Genomic DNA, 24,877 nt, shown 5'->3' on the forward strand with positions numbered 1-24,877 from the left:
GCTTATTTTTTGCGTGCCTATCTGACGTTTTTAATGATGCTATGTTGATGCAGATATGATCTTTTAATCGCTCATTATTACATTTTAATGCAATGTTGCGGCGACCAGAAAAACAAAACTTAGGCGTTTTGACTTTATTTTTCACTACGCCGTTTACCGAATATTTTTTTTTTATATATCTTGATAGATCAGGCGATTCTGAACTCGGCGATACCAGATATGTGTATTTTTTTTATTTTTCTTTGTTTTATTTTGAATGGGGGTTGATTTGAACTTTTATATTTTTTAATTTTTTTTTATTAAGTTCTTGGGCTTCTTTCACACATCAGTTTTTTCCAATCAGTCGCAATCCGTCAAAGTTTGAAAACAACAGATCCTGTGCAGATTGTGATAAACTGATGCGACGGATCATTCTTTTTAACGGGTTCGTCGCAGCAGCTGTAGCTTGAGGTACACTTTGTCCCTTGTGCTTCTGAAGAGAGAGAATGGCGCTGGATCCGTTGCTGTCTAACTTTTCAACGTAGACAAAAAACGTTACTTTGTCCGTTGTCTCTGGCCGACGGACAAAGAATTTGCAGCGGATCTGTCGAACGACGGATGAAACGTGTGGCCATCCGTCACAATCCGTCGCTGATACATGTCTGTGAGAAAAAACGGATCCTGCAGTATCAGTGGCTGGATCCGTTTTTTTCTAAAAACGACAGATTGTAACTGATGGCAAAAAACTGATGTGTGAAAGAGGCCTTAAAAACACTTTTTATTACTTTTTGCATGCTTCAATAGTCCCCATGGGAGACTAGAAGCTGCAGTTGTCTGATCGCCTTTGCTACACAAAGGTGATGATCAGATTGCCTGTGTGTAGCAGAAATTCTCACTTGCTATGATCGCCAACCACCGGGTGGCGCTCATAGTACTCTGCCAATGATAACCACAGTGGCCTCCTGCAGACTCTGAATTGTCATGCCAACCCATCAGCGATCCGCGGTCATGTGACACAGGCACAATCACATTAAATGCCGCTGTCTGAGACTGACATCAGCATTTAACAGGTTAACAGCCGCGGAAGTATCGCGATTCTAGTAATGGAGATAAAATTTCATGCCAATCATTTGTTTCCTATTTGGCCTGGGATTATAAAACCCTCTTTCCTCTGTCCAGCAGGAAGTCCAATATTCTCCAAGCTTTGAGGAGAAAGTTGGCACCTAGCTCAGCAGGGAGTGTTCAGCCTCCAAAGGCTGTGAGTGATAGATCTCATATCCTGAGCCATAAGGAATTTTTGTACAGGAATTTTTACAAGAGTTTTTCTGACATACCGTATATAAAATTCATGTTACTTTAGAAAAGGAATTCTATAGAATAAGAACGAAAATAGAATTGGAATAAATTATTATTTTACACTACCAAATAACTTGTTTGAATAAAAACCTCTTGTAAAAATTCCTTATTTAATTCCTTACCTAATTACATATCTAATAATTCATATAATCAAATAATGCCCCACTTCATAAACATGTACATGGGCCATACCTCCTAACAGGAGTTAGGAGTTTATCCAATCTGGCTTATATCCTTCACTTGCGCATCCATTTATTACCACTTCAGATAAATAGCCAACTATCTACTTCACATAAACACCTCATTTAAAGTGCTTTTATCTGTGGGAGAAGATTGGTGCAACTGTCAGTCATATGATCAATTATACAGATCAGTCCTGCTATTTAAAGTTCACCCGATCTGGGCTGCAACATCCCTAATGAAGAAAGCCGCAGCTTTTGAAATGCGTTAGATATTGCTTCCTTACCAGCCCGACTTTGTGTTGGGACTTTAGTAATGTCACTCTCCATGATCTGTTAGCGGTGCATTACTGCTCGAGTCAACCAGCAGTGACCCCTCAACCACTCCACCGGCCAGGGCTGCACCTCTGCACTTTGATCGTCTTACCTACTCCGGACAGCGAGTACTCACCTGCTGGACCAGCTTGATACCCTGCAATCCCTCAGTATCCAACATCAGGATCTATGCACCACGGCACCTTCTCCCATTGCTTCTAGGATTAGAAATAACAGACTTCACGCATCTCGCACAGAGTGAAACCTCAGCAGGAGTAGTGCCTCACGGGACTTTCTCTCACCGCTCCCAAGGACCAAAGACCGCAAACGTCACACATCTGCTACACAGTCACTTAAAAGCTGGTAAAAAAAAGCTTTCCTTTCCCAAGATTATCTTGTCACACATATTTATATATATTATTCACAAATGACACCTATTATACCAATCTACTGAGCAATTACTTATGCGACTATCTACTAGAGACAACATCTGAACACCAGTCTCACTTTATACTATTTGTGCACACCTTAATCTGCCCAAAGTGCCGTTTGGACTTCTTTAACAATTTACATAGTCCATCTGCTTATATCGGTTGTACTTCACCTGTATTTGCATATCTAACCATAGTATACAGTATATACTCGTGTATAAGCCGGGTTTTTCAGCACATTTTTAGTGCTGAAAACGCCCCCCTCGGCTTATACACACGAGTCAATTGTCCCAGAGGGCCCACAGGGAAGGGGGAGCAGCAGAGCAGTGGGTCACAGGAGGTAGGAGCCGGTAGTTGCGGCTGTAACTGCCCGCTGCTAAAGAGAAATTAATATTCATTTCTCTTATAGCGTGCACAATGACAGTCGTCGGCTTCCAGAAGACATCCATTCCTACTCACCTTCCTGTGCGCCCTCACTGCATCTCTTTGGTTCCGGCGCTAGCAGCATTTTCGGCCAAGCGATCATGTGGCCCCGCTCATTAGGGTCATGAATATGCACACCTCTCCACTCCCATAGGCGTGGAGTGAATATTACCTTAATGAGCAGGGACACGTGAACAAGATGCATCCAGGGCGCGCAGGAAGTTGAGTAGGATGTTTGTTTGTTGTTTTTTTTTTAATAGGAAGCATGCATACAAGGACAGAGATTGGGGAGCCATGCATACAAGGATAGGGAATAAGGAGCCATGCATAACCAAACATTGACTGGGGAGCCATGCACTCCAGGACAGGGATGAGGGAACAATGCATGCCTGGCTTATACTAGAGTCAATAAGCTTACCCAGTTTTTCTTGGCAAAGTTAGGTATCTTGGCTTATACTCAAGATATAATGAACAAGGTCCATTGTCTGTTAATGGATATATAGGAGGTTTCATGTTACTGGTAGCACAAAGGCTCTGGAAAAGTGACATAACTCCTCCCATAAGAAGTCTAGTGAAAATTGCTCTCCGAAATAACTTCTGAGCCCCACAGTGTGCCTAAACCGCAGTGAGCGTCCACATGCTTGTCAGTACAGGAGCGATGAGAGCCCACTTAATTACAGGGTACATGTCTCCAGAAGCACAAACTGGGCGCAATATTTTAGGCTCCAAGCTGGCAGATTTGTACTGTGTAACAGCCAATGCATATTTGTTTCTGGAAATCACCCATGGAGTCAAAATTGTCCCTACGCCTGTAGATGAATTCTCAAAAGGGTATAATTCCCAAAATGGGGACACTTGAGGGGGTTTTCTGCTATTCTGTCACTTAGGGGCTCTGTATATGGAGTCCGTAAACTATTCTAGGAAAATCTATTTTCCAAAAGTCAAATAGCGCTCCGTCCCTCCCAAGCCCCATCGTGTGGGCAAACAGTACTGTACATATGGGATACTGCCACATTCAGGGGAAATTGTATAACAAATTTTTGGACCATTTTTAACTATTTTCTCTTGTAAAAATAGAAATTCTTGGGTTAAAACAATATTTTAGTGGTAAAAAATGTAATTTTTTTTTCTCTACGCCCAATACTATGTTATTCAGTGAATCGCCTGTGATGTCAATTTGCTCATCGCACCACTCGATGAAAGAATTGATGGGTTATGGCGCTTCTTCCGTTTGATTTGTTGTCTAGAGAAAAAAATTAACATTTTATCATGCTAGATTTTCTGTGAATGCAGTAAATAAGATTCAACTTAACAAAATAAAAGCTTTCATCTCCACTGAGTTTCTTGTCCATCTTTCCAGGAAAATGAAAGGCTCTATAATCAAGTCAAAGACCTCCAAGTTAAGAACAAACAGAATGAGCGGCAAATGTTTCAGGAAAATGAGGCATTAAGAACCGAGCTTATTTCATTAAGGTGAGTTGACATAATGTATCTATATATATAATTGCCTTAAATTGTCTGTCATCCACTTCCGTTTGGATGTCCCCGAATCCCACAATCCACCGCGCCACACCGGAAGTACGCCGACCGCCATATTGGAATACCCAACTGATGGGTATTCCAATATGGCACCCGCTGGTGGTGTCAGGCCCTTCCACAGTACCACCAGCGGGACACCGCCGGGACCCCCCCGCCGCCACTGCTGCTGGACCCGCCGCTGCCTGCCCACCCACCTCTGTCACAGCCGACAGGAAAGACCCCATCTCCAGCACAGGCTGCAAGCCGCTGCCTTTCCTGCCGGCTGGCCCCCCCGCCCACCCACCTCTGTCACAGCCGGCAGGAAAGACCGCGGCTTGTGGTCTGTGCTGGAAATGGGGTGCGGGCGCCCTCCGGTGGCGCCGCACCCAATCTCCAGCACAGGCCGCAAGCCGCGGTCTTTCCTGCCGGCTGGACCCGCCGCTGCTGCCTGCCCACCATGTACATACACACACATGTACACACATACACACGTACCCACATACACACACATACTCACATACACACACACACTCACATACACACACACGCTCACACACTCACATACACACACTCACATACACACACGCTCACACACTCAAATACACACACTCACATACATACACACACACACTCACATACACACACTCACATACACACACACACATACATACACTCACACACACACACGTACTCATACACACACGTACTCACATGCACACACACACACACACTTACTCACATATACAGACACATGTTCTCACATATACCCACACACATAATCACATACACACACACACACGTTCTTACATACACACACATAATCACATACACACACGTACTCGCATACACACACACACACACACACGTACTCACATACACACACACACACGTACACACATGTACTCACATATACACACACACACGTACACACATGTACTCACATATACACACACACACACACGTACTCACATCTCCAGCACAGGCCGCAAACCACCCTCTTTCCTGCTGCTGTGACTGCAAGGAGGTGGGTGGGCAGGCAGCTGCGACACACACGCACACATACACACACACACACATGGACGTACACACACATATGTACTCACCCCCCCCCCCACACACACACACTTCCCTCCCGATGCTACACCCCCCCACACACACGCACTTCCCTCCCGATGCGATAGCATCGGGCACACCTCTAGTGTAATAATAAGTGCAGCAGTATGAGTAATGCATATTATCCACTTCCAGCAGAATGAAGCTGTGCTACTCACAAGCAAACTTTAAAAGCTTTTTTCATCAAATATATCACAGCATGGTGGATGCAATCAAAGGAAACACAATGAATATTCATTTCTCTTAAGTATCGGCACACTTGACTGCCGGCAGCAGGAAGCCAGTGGCTGACACTGCACGCTACTGAAGAGCAATGAATACTCACTGCTCTCTGTGTGCACAGTCCCAGCGAGTATTCTGGTAGCTGTGCTCTGCTTGTGAGCAGCGCATGCTGTCCCTGCCATGTGCTGCTTACAAGCCAAGCATAAAGCAGTTGCTGGCACCGGAGCAGAATGCTGTGAGGGAGCCCTGTTAATTAAGTGTAATTTTTTTTAAATGTTTTCTGATGGGACCATGCATACCAGGATGGGGGTGGGGGGCAATTATAAGGATGGGGCCATGCATACTGGGAACGGGATTGAAGGCCAATCATACCAAGATGCAATGAAAGAGAAATTAATATTCATTGCCATCAATGCCCATGGGCGTGGACTGCAGTGAATATTCATTTCTCTTTAGTAGCGGGAACAGGAGTTAGCTCCGCCGATGCTGCTCCCCCACCTCCCCACCACAGCCTGAGCTGGTATATCTGGACTATAAGGCCTCTTTCAAAATCCGTTTTTTTTCTCATAGACTTGCATTAGCAACGGATGGCCGTCCATTTCATCCGTCATTTGACAGATTCGTCGGAATTTCAGCATCCGTCGTTTGGATACAACGGACATAGTAACTTTTTTGTCTGCATCGAAAAGACGGGCGTTGACGGATCTGTCGCCTGTTAGAATGGACGTCTATGGGCGACGGATCGGTCGCCGTCCGTCACATAACGGAATCCAGTGACGGAATCCGTTTTTTTAAACTGAGCCTGCTCGGAATAATTTCCATTCTTTTAATTTAATCCCGAAAGCCGTTCTGGCACAGAAAGAAAAAAAATCTCTCTCTCTCTCTCTCTCTCAAAAATCAATTTAAACCATAATCTCCTCAGTAGCATAAGATATTGTAGACTAATACACATGTATGAAGGTCTATCCACTTGAATAATGAAAATATATAATGCCTCAGGGGGCCCACTGAAGAAGCGACATCCTAAGATTTTATACTGATGAGTTAGTTGTCATTCCATCATGTTGTTATTTGATAAATCATGCATTTAATAGATTTAATTGGTATTTTGTTTTAATATTATTATCCTGACCATAGCCTTCGCCATCTGTTCTCGTTTGCACCTTTTTGGATCATAAACTTTATGTACCCACACATACAAAAAACTTTTACATTATGTTTATTGTAAATAGAAAAATATTTTTTTCTGTGTATAAATAAAATTGCATATTGTTATATTCAATGTCTCAGATCCTCCCTTTTATAAAAAAAAAAAAAGGGAAAATAAGTGCAGCCTTTCCGCCTAAAACAGAAAACAATAAACACTGCAACACAGTTCATACGTATGCAGGTTTAGACTCTCTTCAGGACACAACAACCACTGTAGAATCCTCTCTCCAGTCTAGCTAAACAAAGACTGCCTGTAGGGCCCATTTATTTAAACCTCAGACCATGTGACTGACCACATGACCATGACATCACACAGGTCATGGCAGCTCTGCAGGTGGAGATAATGTGGACCTCTTCCCACCTTTTCTATGAAGGTCCACATGAAACCAGCCCATTATGCAACTTAACCTTCACAACACATAGTGTGCTGGAGGAAAACACTCTGGTTTCATATCACTGACGCCATTAAGCGCAGTGAAACATATCTCCCCTCTATTACAGTACCAGTAACTTTGTCAATATATATATATATATATATATATATATATATATATATATATATATATATATATATATATATTAATATTCAGTGCCTTGCGAAAGTATTCGGCCCCCCTGGAACTTTTCGACCTTTTTCCACATATTATTATTATTATTATTATGCCTTTATATAGCACCATTTATTCCATGGCGCTTTACATGTGAAAAGGGGAAATATAGACAAGTATAATAAACATGTGTAAGACAAGGGACACACAAGTACATAAGGAGAGGGGACCCTGCCTGCGAAGGCTCACAGTCTACAGGGATGGGTGAGGATACAGTAGGAGAGGGTAGAGCAGGTCGTGCGGTGGTTCAGTAGACCGAGGATCATTGCAGGCTGTAGGTTTGTCGGAACAGGTGGGTCTTCAGGTTCTTCTTGAAGGTTTCCGCTGATGGTGAGTGTCTGATGTGTTGCAGCAGAGAGTTTCAGAGTATGGGGGACGCACGGGAGAAGTCTTGTATGCGGTTGTGGGAAGAAGAGATAAAGGGGGAGTGGAGAAGGAGATCTTGAGATGATTGAACGTTGCGTGCGGATAGGTACCTAGAGACCATGTCACAGATGTATGGAGGAGACAGGTTGTGGATGGCTTTGTATGTCATGGTTAGGGTTTTGAATTGGAGCCTCTGGGCAATAGGGAGCCAGTGAAGGGCCTGGCATAGGGGGGAGACAGGTGGATTAGTCAGGCAGCAGAGTGTAGGATGGACTAGAGCGGAGCCAGAGTGCTAGAGGGGAGGCCAGAGAGTAGGAGGTTGCAGTAGTCGAGGCGGGAGATAAGAGCATGCACTAGTGTTTTTGTGGTTTCGTGGTTGAGGAATGAGCGGATCCGGGAAATATTTTTGAGTTTGAGGCGGCAGGAGGAGGCGAGGGCTTGGATATGTGGTTTGAAAGAGAGGGCAGAGTCGAGGATCACCCCAAGGCACCGAGCGTGCGGGACTGGGGAAAGAAAGCAGCCATTGACATTGATGGATAGGTCTGGTGGAGGGGTAGAGTGAGATGGGGAAAGATGATGAATTCTGTTTTGTCCATTTTCAGTTTGAGAAAGCGAGCAGAGAAGAAGGCTGAGATAGCAGACAGATATTGTGGGACTTCAGTCAGTAAGGAGGCGAGGTTGGGTCCAGATAGGTAGATCTGCGTGTCATCGGCATAGAGGTGATACTGAAACCGTAGGATTCTATGAGCTGTCCCAAGCCAAAGGTGTAGATGGAGAATAGTAGGGGTCCTAGGACAGAGCTTCAAACATAAAGATACCAAATGTAAATTTTTGGTGAAGAATCAACAAGTGGGACACAATTGTGAAGTTGAATGAAATTTATTGGTTATTTTAAATTTTTGTGGAAATTCAAAAACTGAAAAGTGCGGCGTGCAATATTATTCAGCCCCTTTACTTTCAGTGCAGCAAACTCACTCCAGAAGTTCATTGTGGATCTCTGAATGATCCAATGTTGTCCTAAATGACTAATGATGATAAATATAATCCACCTGTGTGTAATCAAGTCTCCGTATAAATGCACCTGTTCTGTGATAGTCTCAGGCTGTGTTCACACGTTGCGTTTTATTTCGTGTTTTACCAAAAAAATCCGTTCAAAAAACGCCTAAAAGAAGCTTCCCATTCATTTTAATGCATTTTGCACTTTTTGTGCATATTGATGCGTTTTTTACCGCAAAAACACGCTTCGCGCTAAAAAACGCAGCATGCTCAATTTTGAGGTAAAGTCCGCATTTCTGGCTATTTTCCATGTGTCTGGGGACGCTCCGGAAAAAACCGCGGCAAAAACGCGCGTTTTCTGGGAAGGAGATCGGTTTTCATGCAGAAATTTTCTGCATATGTGTGCACATAGCCTCAGGGTTCTGTTTGAAGCACAGAGAGCATCATGAAGACCAAGGAACACAACAGGCAGGTCTGTGATACTGTTGTGGAGAAGTTTAAAGCTGGATTTGGATACAAAATGATTTCCAAAACTTTAATCATCCCAAGGAGCACTGTGCAAGCGATCATATTGAAATGGAAGGAGTATCATACCACTGCAAATCTACCAAGACCCGGCCGTCCCTCGAAACTTTCATCTCAAACAAGGGGAAGACTGAGCAGAGATGCAGCCAAGAGGCCCATGATCACTCTGGATGAACGGCAGAGATCTACAGCTGAGGTGGGACAGTCTGTCCATAGGATAACAATCAGTCATACACTACACAAATCTGGCCTTTATGGAAGAATGGCAAGAAGAAAGCCATTTCTCAAAGATATCCATAAAAAATGTCGTTTAAAATTTGCAACAAGCCACCTGGCAGACACACCAAACGTGAAAGAAGGTGCTCTGATCGGATGAAACCAAAATCAAACTTTTTGGCAACAATACCAAACAATATGTTTGGCGTAAAGGCAACACAGCTCATCACCCTGAATACACCATCCCCACTGTCAAACATGGTGGTGGCAGCATCATGGTTTGGGCCTGCTTTTCTTCAGCAGGGACAGGGAAGCTGGTTAAAATTGATGCGAAGATGGATGGAGCCAAATACAGGACCATTCTTGAAGAAAACTTGTTGGAGTCTGCAAAAGACCTGAGACTGGGACGGAGATTTGTCTTCCAACAAGACAATGATCCCAAACATAAAGCAAAATCTACAATGGAATGGTTCACAAATAAACGTATCCAGTTGTTAGAATGGCCAAGTCAAAGTCCAGACTTGAATCCAATCGAGAATCTGTGGAAAGAGCTGAAAACTGCTGTTCACAAACAATCTCCATCAAACCTCACTGAGCTTGAGCTGTTTGCCAAGGAAGAATGGGCAAGACTTTCAGTCTCTCGATGTACAAAATTGATAGAGACATACCCCAAGCGACTTGCAGCTGTAATCGCAGCAAAAGGTGTCGCAACAAAGTATTAAGTTAAAGGGGCCAAATAATATTGCACGCCCCACTTTTCAGTTTTTGAATTTCCACAAAAATTTAAAATAACCAATAAATTTCATTCAACTTCACAATTGTGTCCCACTTGTTTTTGATTCTTTACCAAAAATTTACATTTGGTATCTTTATGTTTGAAGCATGATATGTGGGAAAAGGTTGAAATGTTCCAGGGGGCCGAATACTTTCGCAAGTCACTGTGTGTGTGTATGTATGTATGTATGTATGTATGTATACATAGTGAGGCAGTGACCCCTGTTACAGCTGGGGAGCGCTGTATATGCTCCTCAGGATACACATGGAGGCGTAATGGTGATAGTGAGACAGTGACCGGAGTCATTGTGAATCGCCGGTATGTGTTGCAGAGGAGATCCTCTGCACTGTAAGCCAGTAGTGTTCTGGGACCTGTAATCCTACGAGATTTGTTTTTGTTTGTGTACTTATAACGGAGGCTTACAGGGTTAGTTGGAGAGTTGGGTGGGACTGACTAACCACACATACACCGCCCACTTGTGGGGCTGGTTACAGCTATATAATGTGACCATGGTTTGGGTCACATGTGCAGAGTGTATGGACCTGAATGGTCAGAGTGTAAGGTCCTGCATGGCCTGTGTTGGAAGATCCCTGGAGTAGGATCAGATTCCTGAAAGCACATGGTGAGGCCATATACCTGAAGGCCTGTGTGTGGAAGGTCCAAGGAGTGGACTTCCTGAAGAGCACATGGAGAGGCCATAGGTGCAGAGTCCGTGACGGCACTGCGTTGAGAAAGCTACTGTTCCTTCTGCGGATCTGGACTGTCGGGAGTCCCCTGGTCACAAGGATGGTGATCCCAGTAAGGCAGCTTCCCCAGGAGAGAGGACTGACAGGAGTCAGCGTGTGGAGCAGGAGCTCCTGTAAGGTGACTCCAGGGTTATGTGCAGACAAGTATATGCCAGTGGAACAGACTATTTAGTGTCTCTGATGTTCCATGGATGTTTATGAACTGTGCCGTTACCCATGGTAACTGAACGGAGTAAGGTCCAGCATGTTTAGAGACTGCAACTTAATGTCATCTGTTGGTGCCTGTTGTGTTTCCTGGACACTAATGAACTGTTCGGCGTGCAGTCATCCACGGTAACTGGGCAAAGAAGTTCGACGTGTTTAGAGACTGCGAGTTAGAGCTGTAAACTATAAAGTGCTATGGACTATGTGTTAAGTCTGTGATGTGCAACATGGCCTACGGTGTTGTTTATGATGTTTTAATAAACCAAATAGACTGTTTAATGGAGAAAATCATTCCTGTGTGACTGCATCCCGTTGCCAAGCGAATGTCCCCCAACACTATATATGAGTGCCGTAAAGAGGCAGACAACACACGTTATGGCTGTCAGAGTATTGGAATGTACATAGGATACAAAGATTAATGAAGCCTGGGACAGTAAAGTACAATAAGAGATTATGATCTGAATGGCAAATAGTATGGGCAGTGTGGTTAACCCCTTAACGACTTATGACGTACAATGTCCATCATAAGTCGTCCTTCTGCCTAGGTTAGCAAGCCTAGCACACAACTTTCCCAGCAGTTAATGGCTGAAGTATTCAGCTATCATCTGCCTCTAACAGACAAGTGGAGCAAAGCTCTTTCCACAGCTGTTAACCTATTAAATGCTCCTGAGACGTTGCCATGACAGACAAGTGTCTGCTAAAGACCCCTGTGTCAGTCATCACGTCACCCCTGTGAAAACCATCTGTTCACAGGAGACCATGATTTTAGCTACCGTGTATATAGCAGTGCTGTAGCACTTCTATGAGCAGGAATGTATAAGAAGCTAACAAGTACTGTGAAACGTAAAAAAAAAAATGTTTGAAAAATAAAAAAAAAAATCAAATCCTCTCTCTTTTACCCCATTAAAAATTAAATGAAAAGAAGAAAACAAAATTCATATTTGGTATAACTTCATTTATAAAAGTTCAGTGTATCAAAATCTAAATTAAATTGATCCAATCAGTAAACAGTATTTTGAGAAAAAAAATCAAAATGCCACAGTTGCAGTTTTTTATCCTCTGCAACAACAGAAAAACATTGTTAATAACAGGTGATCAAAACATTGTATATACACCAATATTATTTGAATAGAAACATCAGCTAGGGGTGCATAAAGCAGTATATCTTGCCAAATCAGACAAGGTGATTTTCTGGATTTGTTTTCTCATTTGGACTCTGATAGTTGTGGTCTACCTATGATGTCAATTACAGGCCTCTCTCATCTTGTTAAGTGGGAGAATTGCACAATTGGTGGCTGACTAAATACTTTTTTTCCCCACTGTAACTGCGTAATCGTATTGAATCATATTGTCAGGTCAGTTTTACTGTAAAATCAATATTGTAAATAAAAAACACTTTGATTTTTTTTCCACTTTCTAGTACATTGTATGACAAAATGAATGTTGTCACCTGAAAGTACAACTCGTCCCACAAAAAAACAAGCCCTCACACGCCTATATCAACGGAAAGATAAAAAAAAGTTATGACTCTTGAAAGGGAGGAAAAAAAGGAAAAATTGCCCAGTCCTTAAGGGGTTAAAAATAAATCTCAAATAAATGGAATTCAAACCCTGAAGTGCCAGCTGAAAGTGTTAGTGGGGAAGGAACGCTGTCTGTCTGACACCCCCACTACTAACCCCGTAGTCAAAAGAAATAAACACACAAGAAAAAGTCCTTTAATTGTAAAAAGCACTCCCAACAATTACCCTCTTTTACCCATTTATTACCATATACATATAAAATGATCCAAAGAGGTCCGCCGTAAATCCATAATAAGGAGGTCCCATGAAGATCCTCGACTCTGATGCTATGGGGGTGCTGTGATTTCCGTAATGGATCTCAGCTGAAGACCCCTGTGCTTGTCATGGCGCTACTTTGTGAACGCCAGCTTGTAACTGGTGTTCATAGGAGAACGTAATTTTTTTCTATATACAGTTGCGCATGCGATCGGAAGATAGCAAGGTTCATGTACCCTAAGGGGACTAACAAGTGCAGTGAAGAGTGAAATTGAAAAAAAATGTGAAAAAATAAAAGTTTTAATCAAATCTGTTATTCCTCCATTAAAAATAAAGAAATAATAAAACCACATGTGGTATTGCTACATCTGTAAAAGTTCACTCTTATAAAACTATAAAGTTAATAAATCGATCGGTAAACGCTGTAATGGGAAAAAGAGAATCCAAATGGCAGAATTATGTTTATTTCTGTCACAGCAATGAATGCAATAAGAGGTGCTCAAAGCATCATATCTACCCCAAAAGGGTATCGATAAAACATCGCTTCAGGATGCAGAAAACAAGCCTTCACACCGCCCTATCGACCAAAACATTACAGATCTCTGAATGTGGCGATACAAGAAAAAAAGTCCATATTAAAAAAAAAAAAAAAAAACTTAAAGGGATGTCATGATACACCTTTTTGATACAAGCTCTTAAAAAGGTACATATGTACACAAAAAATATTTAACTCCTTAGTGACCAAGTCAATTTTAACCTTAATGACGAGGCCAATGTTTTAAAATCTGACCAGCTATGTGGTAATGCGGTAACTCTGGAAACCTTCAACTTATCCCAATGATTCATGACATATTGTGCTTTATGGTGGTGGATAAGGTCAATGTGTTTTACGTTTATTTGTGAAAATATCGGAATTTTGGCGAACATTTTGGAAAATTTGCAATTTTCATTTCCTTAAACCAGTGAGTTATGCTGCACAGAATAATTAATAAAAAAAATTCCCATAATATCTACTTAACAGCTGCATAATTTTTCAAACATAAGTTTATTCTGTTAGGATGTTAGAGGAGTGAAAAGTTTATTCGAAATTTCAAATTTTTTCAAGTAATTTGCAAAAACTAATTCAGGGACCTATTCAGATTTAAATGGACTTTGCGAGGCCCATATATTGGAAACTCCCCAAAAGTGATGTCATGTTAAAAACTGCACTGATCAAATTCTCCAAAACTGTTGTCAGGAAATGTTTTAACCCTTCTGGTGCTACACAGGAATTAATACAAATTCGAATGAAAGAAAAACATTTTTATTTTTACTGTAAAATGTTGCACTTGCTCTAATTTTGCACTTTTGCAAGGAACAACACAAAAAATGGGCCCCACAATATGTTTAGTTTCTTTTGAGCACAGTGATGCCCTACATGTTGCCAGTAACCTCTGTTTGGACAAGGGGCAGGGCTCGTAAGGGAAGGAGCACCATTTGAATTTTGGAACATAAATTTGGCTGAAATACATTGCAGGCGCCATGTTACATTTGCAGGGCCCCTAAGGCGCCAAAACAGCAGAAAACCCCTTCAAGTAACCCAATTTTGGAAGCTACACCGCTCAGGAATTTTATCTAGTTGTATAGTAAGCATTTTGAACTTGCATACAGTGCGCATAACTTGATAACATTAGGTCTTCATATTGAACATCTTCATTTTTTCATGAAAATGTTGCTTTAGCTCCAAATTTTTTACTTTTGCAAGAGGTAACATGAAAAATTGGACCACAAGATTTGTTGTTCACTTCTGACCATGTCAATAGTCAAAAAGTTTTATTAGAACATATAGCAGGGCTCGGAAGGGAAGGAGTACCATTTGAATTTTGGAGCACAAATTTGACTGAAATGGATTGCAGACACCATGTCACATTTGCAGGGCCTCCAAGGTACCAAAACATCAGAAAGTTCCCACAAGACAGACAGACAACAAAGATACAGTCATGGCCGAAAGTGTTGGCACCCTTGAAATTGTTTCATAGAATGAAGGATTTCTCACAGAAAATTATTGTTATTACATGTTTTGTTCTACACATGTTTATTTCCTTTGTGTATATTGGAACAACACAAAAAATAGGGATAGAGAAAAAAATCTACCGTAATTAGACATATTTTCACACAAAACCTCAAAAATGGGCCAGACAAGATTGTAGGTACCTTTCCAACATTGTGGGTAAACAACTTTGTTTCAAGCAAGTGATGTTCGTTCAAACTCATCTGTGGCAAGTAACAAGTGTGGTTAATATGAAAATCAGACTTGAAACCAGATTGAAAAGGGGAGAACTTGACTCAGTCTTTGCATTGTGTGTCTGTGGGTGCCACACTAAGCATGGAGAACAGAAAGAGGAGATGAGAACTGTCTGGGACTTGAAAACCAAAATTGTTGAAAAATATCAACAATCTCAAAGTTACAAGTCCATGTCCAGAGATTTTGATGTTCCTTTGTCCACGGTGCGCAATATAACCAAGAAGTTTACAAATTCCCTGGACATGGACAGCAGAGATAAATTGATCAAAGGTTCCAACGCAGAATAGTCCGGATGTTGGATAAGCAGCCCCAGTCAAGTTCCAAAGAACGTCAAGCTGTCTTGCAGGCTTAGGGTGCATTACTGAGCGCAAACTATTCGTCGACATTTGAATGAAATTAAACTCTATGGCCAGAGACCCAAGAGAGTCCCACTGCTGACACAGAGTCATAAGAAAGCTAGACTGTGGGTTGCCAAAATGTCTGTAAGCCAAAAATACTTCTGGAAAATAGTCTTGTAAACAGATGAGACCAAAATACAGCTTTTTAGTAAAGCATATGATTTTACTGTTTACTGAAAACAGAATGAGGCCAACAAAGAAAAGAACACAGTACCTACAGTAAAATATGGTGGAGGTTCAAAGATGTTTTGGGCTTGCTTTGCTGCTTCTGGAACTGGATGTTTTATCTGTATCCATGACATCATGAAATGTGAAGATTGCAAAAGGATTTTGGGTCACAATGTAGTGCCCAGTATCAGAAAGCTGGGTCTGCGTCCTAGGTCATGGGTCTTCCAGCAGGACAATGATCCGAAACATACTTCAAGAGGCACCCAGAAATGGATGGAAACAAAGTGCTTGCGAGATCTGAAGTGGCCAGCAATAAGTCTTAAGATCTAAATCCCATTGAACACCTGTGGAGATGTCTTAAAATTGTTGTTGGGAGAAGACAACCTTCAAATATTAGAGACCTCGGGCAGTTTGCAAAAGAAGAGTGATCCAAAAGTCCAGTTGAGAGGTGTAAGAAGCTTGCTGATGGTAATAGGAAGCCATTGATTGCAGTTATTTATTCCAAAGCGTGTGCAACCAAATATTAGATGGAGGGTGCCAATAATTTGGTCCTGGCCATTTTTGGGGTTTTGTGTGAAATTATGTCCAATTTGCCCTTGTTTTCTCTTTTTTTTTTTTTTGTGTTGTGCCAACACACTCAAAGGAAATACATGTGTGTAACAAAACGTGTAATTGCAATAATTTTCAGGGAGAAATGGTTCCTTTTCTGGAACAACTTTAAGGGGGCCATCACTTTGGGCTATGACTGTAGATGTCCTGTAGATATATAATTTCGCAAGCACCCTATCTATAAACTTGCACCCTTTAGTGCCTTTCATGTGCCACTAAAGGGTGTTTAGCCTGGTTATCCTAATAAATAATTATAAAAATAAAACGACGTGTGGTTCCCCCCATTTTTAATAACCAGCAACGGTAAAGCAGACAGCTGCGGGCTGATATTATCAGGCTGGTAAGGTTACTTGTTATTGTGCCCTTCCCAGCCTTACGAATACCTGCCTGCAACTACTGCAAAAGTGGAACATCACATGAGATGTGCCAATTCTGGTGCTGTTCCTTGCACTTTGCCCTGGTTCGGTGGCAATTGGGGTAATGGGGCTTGGGATTGATGTCAGCTGTGATTTGTGAAAAACCACAGCTGTCATCAAGCCCTGGTTATAGTATTAGAAAAGCGACTATCACACACCCACATTTCTAACCCAATAATCAAAAATAAAAACGCACAAAAAATACTTTATTTAAAAAAACACTTGCCCACACTTTTCCTTATTCACCAATTTCTTAAAAAAAAAAAAACATACAGGTCCGATGTAGTCCACAAATTGGATACCTTAAAACATAAAAAGAGAGAAATAAACAAGACACTGTCCCTCGGTCACCAATATACAGTATGTGAAAAAATACTTTTAACAGGCACCAGGTACTGACATCACTGCTCATCAGAATTACCGACTCCCGCTCTGCGAGACCTGGCAGCTCTGAGCAGCAGTGATGTCCGTAACTTTCTCGCTCCTCAGAGTCAGCGAGGCACACTGCTGTCTGTGAGACCCGGCGACTCTAATGGATGATATAGTTGCTGATGTCACCGTTGGCTGCCAGATCTCGCAGAGGGGGAGTCGGCAACTCTGATGAGCGGTGAGGGCAGTACCCAGCACCTGTGAATAGCAGTACCATTATTTACTGCTGTTCTCATTCACCGGGGCCAGATTCGGGAAACTCCGTGGACTACTTAAGTGTTCAAACCAAAGAAAGTGTGATATCTGATAAACATCCATGGATATGTGTAACTGATATTTATCAGATATCACACCTTCTTTGACATTACTCTTATTTAAGGTACTGTCACACTTAGCGATGCACCAGCGATCCCGACCAGCGATATGACGCAGTCAGGATCGCTGGTGCATCGCTAAGTGGTCGCTAGTGAGCTGACAAACAGGCAGATCTCACCAGCGACATAGCAGTGGTCGGCGGTCGCTACTTACCTGTCTCACTTGGCGATAATGACGTCCTCCTGCCCGGCTCCACGCTCGTCTCTCGTCTCTCCACAGGAAGCGCTGCAGGAAGCTGACGACGAGAAACAGTCCTAGACGTTCTCGCGCGATCAGCGATAACCAGCGGGGTAGCCGGTCGGAGGTAAGTATCAGACATAGCGATATCGCTAGCAATATCGCTATAACGTCACAAGTTATAGCGATATTGCTAAGTGTGACAGTACCTTTACTCTTACTACATGCTGCTTATCTCATAAAAACTCCTTTCCTATTAATCTCTACCAAACACTCACTGCATGGCGCTTATTTTATTGACAAAATACATACAGGCAGTCTCCAGGTTTCGAACTAGATAGGTTCTGCGGGCAGCACGGTGGCTCAGTGGAGTCCTGGGTTCGAATCCCACCAAGGACAACATCTGCATGGAGATTGTATGCTCTCCCTGTGTTTGTGTGGGTTTCCTCCGGGTACTCCGGTTTCCTCCCACACTCCAAAGACATACTGATAGGGAATTTAGATTGTGAGCCCCATGAGGGACAGTGATGAAAATATGTGCAAACTGTAAAGCACTGCGGAATATGTTAGCGCTATATAAAAATAAAGATTATTATTATTATTCTGCAGGTTTGTCCATAATTCGAATTTGTTTATAAGGTGGAACAGGAACATTTTTGGCCTATTCGCTATAGGCCAAGACTTATGGGTGCATCCAGGCCTCAAAGGTCACTGTGAGTTATTAAAGTGTGAATAGAAGATGTGCTCCATAACCTTATGATGTGCAGTGATCTATGAAGCTTAGAGACGGACGGACAGATTTGGTATCACTACATCCGTAAGTCTGTTGCATCCAAAAATTAACCTGGCTGGTAAATGCCGTAAAGAGAAAAAAATATCAGAATGCCAGAGATGCAGATTTGCCTTGATTAATTTGCATTCAGCGAAGCTGCCCACATCTAGTCTCATGTGACCACATGTCTGCAAATTGCATATTTGCCCTCACACGTCCGGCATCGGAGAATCCTCACAGTACGCAGTGTGCGTGCTGTGAGGCTTCACAAGTCTGCAGTCATAGAGTGACTTCAGATTTTTAGCCTAAGAACAGACAACCCTTTTAACCTAATGCTAATCCTAAAGTTTATTATAATGTTAGTGATTTTTATTTTTTTTTTAATGAACACTTTTAAAAAAAATAAAAATAAAAAAATTGGGAAAATCCCTCCCAGCAAGTGTCTGTCTACCCTCTCACAAAACAAGTGAAAGAGGAAACTGGAGCTGTGGGAGGGCTGGCAGGGAGTATGGAAGAGACATAAATGCAGTAAAACCCTCCGCGGCTTCCTTGTCATCTGAGTGCAGCAGTTGTGATGAGTTTCAACACTGATGATTTGGGGTATGTGCACACATTGCGGATTTTTTCGCCCGGATTTTCCTAAATCCGCAGGTAAAATGACCTGCGTTTTACCTGTGGATTTTCTGCAGTTTTTGTGCGGTTTTTACACCTGCGAATTCCTGTAATGGAAGAGGTGTAAAAACGCAGCGGAATCCGCAGAAAGAGTTGACATGCTGCGGATTCAGAACTGCAGCAAATCTGCTCAGAAAAATCCGCAGCATGTGCACAGTGTTTTTTATTTTACATAGGTTACAGTCGTACTGTACACCGCAGCAGAATCTGCTTCAGATCTGCAGGGCCAAATCCGCAGCAGAATCCGCAACGTGTGCACATACCTTCAGGCTGGTTTCACATTAGCGAGCTCTATGATCTGGATCTCTGCCTTTACATAGCACAGCAGACAGATGACAAACTTATCACAGATCCTGCACGCTGCGCTGTTAGCAACAAAGAAGGGAAAGAAGCTGCTGCCTGTTTCACTGCCTCGGCTCCTGGAAGAGTGGGGAAGGAGAGAGCAGGACCTGGAGAGCTGTGGGGAATGGAGGACATGTGGGAGGAGAGTCAGGACCATCAGGAAAACAGACCGTGAGGGCCAATGGGAGAAGCAAGAATATATGGGAGCTTATTCAGTGAAGCAGGCAGTGGCTTTTTATTCATTGCTGACCGTGCAGAGTGCAGCAGTTGTGCTAAATTTGTCATCTGACTGCTGTGCTATGCAGAGCCAGTGACCGAGATCACAGCGCTCACTTCATTACAATGCTCTGCCATCCCTGTCGCTCCGTGTTCTTAGTGCAGCAGTCAAGCCCATCACAATTACTGCGCTCTGCATCGGCAGCAGCAACTGAGAAGACTAGGCAGCCACTGCCTGCTTTACTGATTTATGTCCCACCACAATTAAGAAGCAGACCAGCAGGGTGTACTGCTCATCATACCTACTGTGTGGCAGGGCAGAAGCTACTGCCCTGGTGATGTGCTGGAGTGTCTACATAAAGGCACTGTCAGTCCATCTGTATGAGATCCGGCTGGCTGAGATGCGTGGAGGGACCCTCCTGCATAAGGACCTTTCAAAGAGAGTTGTAACTGTGCATGCTCAGCCAGTAAGAAACACAAGGGGGCGCCATACTGAACATCATAAATAGTTATCTCTTAAAACATGCATTATTTTTAATTCAATTAAATTACAAAAATCTTTATTTACAAGATGTCCACGGCATTAACGATAGGCTGTACCATAGCACAATCCTTTTAAATAAAAATAAAAAAAATCTGTGGATGTTCGGTATCTCTGCAATCGTACTGACCTGGAGGATCATATTGCTGGCTATTTTTTGCCGGAAAGGGAACACCCTAAATAAATAAAAAAAAGCTAAACCTAATTGTAGAATTGCATTTTCTTTGCAATTTCGCTGCACATGGAATTTTTTTCCCTGCTTTTCAGTACATCACATAATAAAATGAATGGTTTGATTTCTTTTCCTGTGTGGATTGGATGGGTCGTTAACGACATCTGGTGAGTATTTCATGTTAATATTACCTTTAGAAATATATTTATTTAATAAATTGGTGACGTATTCTATACTTATTTCACCCGCTGTATTACCTACCTTGAGCTGGTTCAAGAGTGTGCACAGCAATCTGCAGTGACTGCAGAAACGCATTAATAAAATCCGATTTGTAATCTCAAGGATCTTCATTCCTGCAGTCCACCTAAAAGTACCAATTTCCATTTTTGTAATTTTTTAAATGCTGATCTTGCGGTAAGGCATTATACAGGCTGACTACTCCAACTGTACAGAACCGTTTACTATTATTTAGCTGTTGAAATCGCCTTTCCTCCATGGTCTCCTGGTGTTTTGCAAGGTCTTTGTCAGGAATAAATCATGTGCCAGTTCTTTGTATTGACCACAGACATTTATTCATATAAATGAGATCTCCTCTGAGGTGTCTTTTTTTTTTTTTTGTAAGCTAAACAAACCCAACTATTCCAACCTCATCCCTTGTAAAAAATCAAGTTGCCTGCCTTTGAACTGTCTTTATATGAGTAATTTGTACAGGGGTAGAAATACATTTGGATTACAAGATTTTTTTTATTTTTTAATTCACCCTAAAATCTTGTTTGCTTTTTGCGGCTGCTGCCTGACATTGAGTACTGTTGCTTTGCTTATTTGTAACTAGAATACCCAAGTCCTTCTCCTGTTCTGTAATCCTTAAAATATTCCCATGACGCTGCACAATTATGTAACACTAAACATATTTTTGCTAACTGCACATTGACATGTATTCCTAAATTTCCTTTGTCCAATTCTAAACTCTTTCTCATCATTAAAGGTGTTATATTTTCGTATTTACGATATATTATGACATATACCTTTTTTGTATTTGTAGGGAAAAGGTGAATAGTATCACACCTCACAATCCATATACAGGTAATGAATTGGACCACAATACCAGGAGTCATAATGACTTGGCTGCTGAACTGCGTACTGTTCAGGTAATTAAAACTGTAGAAGGCAGACATTGTTCTTCGATAATGCAATGAAGACTATGTAACACATTGGGGCTTTACACTTTTTTTTATCTGTAATTTTTCCACCTTTCTCCTGCTTCAGCCACTGGTAACATTTCACTCTACTGCTTGTGTACTGAAATATTTCCCATTACATTGATGCATCTAGCATTGCTTATTAACAAATAGTGACCACTTTTATGCTATTTTTATATAAATATATCCATGTTTATTCAGCCACCATTGGATTTTATAATGCTGATGTTTTATTGCCTTGAAAAATATATTTTGACTCTGTGCGCTTTTTCAATTTTTTTCAGGTTACACCCATAAACTTAAAAGTATTTTACTGGTATTTTATAAGATAACCCAACACATCGTATCAAGTATTTGTGAAATGTAAAGGAGATGATGCATGGTTTTATAATTATTTTAAAAATATAAATCTGAAAATTGTGCATTTGTATTCAGCCCCCTGTAGTCTGATGCCCCTAAATAAAATCCTGAGTGACCAATTGCTTCCAGAAGTCAAATAATTAGTAAATTGAGTCCTTTTGTTTGTAATTTATTTGCAGTATAACTACAGCTGTTCTATAAAGGCCTCAGAAGGCTATTTTTTAGAACATTAGGGATCAAACAGCATCATGAAGACCAAGGAACACACCAGACAGGTCAGGGATAAAGTTGTGGAGAAGAATAAAGTAGGATTAAGTTATAAAAAGAAATAGCCCACGCTCTGGACATCTCCTGGAGCATTGTTCAATCCATCATCCAAAAATGGAAGAAGTATGCCACAACTGTAAGCCTACAAAGACTTGACCGTCCACTTAAATTGACATCCCAAACAAGGAGAGCACTAATCAGAGAAGCAGCCAAGAGGCTCATGATCACTGTAGAGGAGATGCAGAGATTCACAGCTTAGGTGCGATAATCCGTCCACAGAACAACTATTAGTTGTATTTTCCACAATTCTGGCCTTTATGGAAGAGCGGCAATAAGAAAGCCATTTTTGAAAGCAAGCCATGAGATGTCCTGTTTGCAGTTTTCAAAAAGCCATATAGGGGACACAGCTAATATGTGAAAGTATGTGCTCTGGTCAGATGAGACCAAAGTAGAACTTTTTGAGCTAAATACCAAATGCTATGTGTAGGGAAAACTAACACTGCACATCACCCTGATGCATCAGTCCCCACCTACAAACAACGAAAACCTGTGAGAGGCTGCAAAATACTTGAGACAGGGGCGTAGTTTCACTGTCCAGCAGGAGAACAACCCTAAACATATTGCCAGAACTGCAATGGAAGGGTTTAGATCAAAGCATATCCATGTGTGGAATGGCCAGTCACAGTCCAGACCGAAATCTCATTGAGAATCTGTGTCAAGACGTGAAAATTGCTGTTCCCAGATTCTCTCCATCCTAACTCACTGAGCTTACAGCTAATTTACAAAGAAGAATGGACAAAATTTCAGCCTCTAGATGCGCAGAGTTGGTAGAGACATACCTAAAAAGTCTTTCAGCAGTAATTACAGCGAAAGATGGTCCTACAAAGTATTAACTCGGGGGCTGAATACAAATGCACTTCACAATTTTCAGATTAATATTTTAAAAATGATTAGAAAACCAGGTATGATCTCATTTACACTTCACAAATGCTTGTTACTTTGTGTTGGTATACTACATAAAATCCAAATGAAGTACATTTAAGTTTGTGGGTCTAGCGTATTAAAATGTGGAAAGGGTCACAAAATATGAACACTTATTCAAGTACTTTTGTAAAGCTGTGTTTCATCACTGTCAGTTGAGCTGTTCTGTGCCATCATATGGGTAGAATGCTGAATATGCCAGAAAGCCAGATCATTCACAAAATAGACACCATCATCTTATAGTAGATCATACAGCTCTGGCAAAAATTAAGAGACCACCACATCAAAACCCTGTCATGGCCAGCCCAATCTCCAGACCTGAACCCCATTGAAAACCTCTGGAATGTAATGAAGAGGATGATGGATAGTCCCAAGTCATCAAACACAGAAGAACTGCTTACATTTTTGCGCCAGAAGCAGTGTGAGAGACTGGTGGCAAGCATGCCAAGACGTATGAAAGCTATGATTAAAAATCATGGTTATTCCACAAAATATTTATTTCTGAACTCTTCCTGAGTTAAAACATTAGTATTGTTGTTTCTAAATGATTATGAACTTGTTTTCTTTACATTATTTGAGGTCTGAAAGCACTGGTTCTTTTATTTAATTTTGACCATTTCTCATTTTTAGAAAAAAAAACTAAATTTATTGCTTGGAAATTCGGAGACTTGTTGTCAGAAGTTTATAGACTAAAAGAACAATTTACATTTTACTCAAAAATATACCTATAAAGAGAAAATCAGACAAACTGAAAATTTTGCAGTGGTCTCTTAATTTTTGCCAGAGCTGTATCTTGGTTTCTTGGGCTGCAAGCTGTTCTGTTTCTGTTCCTCCTGCCTAATGTGATGGAATCTACAATAAAGCATTTAACACAGAGCTTAATATTTGTACTTATACTGATTTTCTCACATTATGTAGTGGATGTGCGGATATTAATGGGTACATTCCCACTTTCTGCTTTTCTTTTGTTTTGCAACAGAAGAGAGAGGTCAGTTTGCTAGAAGATATAGCTAGGTACAAGAAGGATAAACAGGCATTGGAAGTAGACCTGTTGCAGATGAAGAAAGAGCGTGATCTCCTGCGAGACCAGTTAGCCAACATTTCAGGTAAAACTTATAGAATCATAGAATGTTAGAGTTGGAAGGGACCTCCAGTGTCATCGTGTCCAACCCCCTGCTCAATGCATGACTTACTAAACCACCTCTGTTTGAAGACTTCCATTGAAAGAGAACTCATCACCTCTCGTGGCAGCCTGTTCCACTCTTTGATCACCCTCAATGTCAAAAACTGTTTTCTGTTATCTAATCTGTATTTTCTCCTTTTCAGTTTCATTCAATTTCTTCTCATTTTCCCAATTAGCAAATGAGAATAAGGATAAACCCTCTATACTGTGACATACTTTAGATATTTGTAGACTGCTATTAAGTCTCCTCTTAGCCTTCTTTTCTTGCAAACTAAACATTCCCAGATCCTTTAATCGTTCCTCGTAGGACATACTTTGCAGTCCGCTCACCATCCTAGATCTTCTCTGAACTTTTGTCAG

General features: G+C 41.5%; 1 protein-coding gene across 5 annotated transcripts in view; it reads left to right on the forward strand.

The window, feature by feature from the left end:
* Window positions 1–24,877, forward strand: part of CEP162 (centrosomal protein 162) — a 179,909-nt gene that overhangs the window by 109,411 nt on the left and 45,621 nt on the right. For all 5 annotated transcript variants that reach the window (XM_073589647.1, XM_073589643.1, XM_073589645.1 and 2 more), the window contains 3 exons: window positions 4,044–4,156; window positions 21,570–21,675; window positions 24,314–24,440. In XM_073589647.1, coding sequence (XP_073445748.1) covers window positions 4,044–4,156; window positions 21,570–21,675; window positions 24,314–24,440 — 346 coding nt within the window. The remainder of the gene's footprint in view (window positions 1–4,043; window positions 4,157–21,569; window positions 21,676–24,313; window positions 24,441–24,877) is intronic.

Source organism: Dendrobates tinctorius, unplaced genomic scaffold (genome assembly GCF_039654945.1).
Source record: "Dendrobates tinctorius isolate UK_male_01 unplaced genomic scaffold, ASM3965494v1 ptg000111l, whole genome shotgun sequence".
Lineage (NCBI taxonomy): Eukaryota > Metazoa > Chordata > Amphibia > Anura > Dendrobatidae > Dendrobates > Dendrobates tinctorius.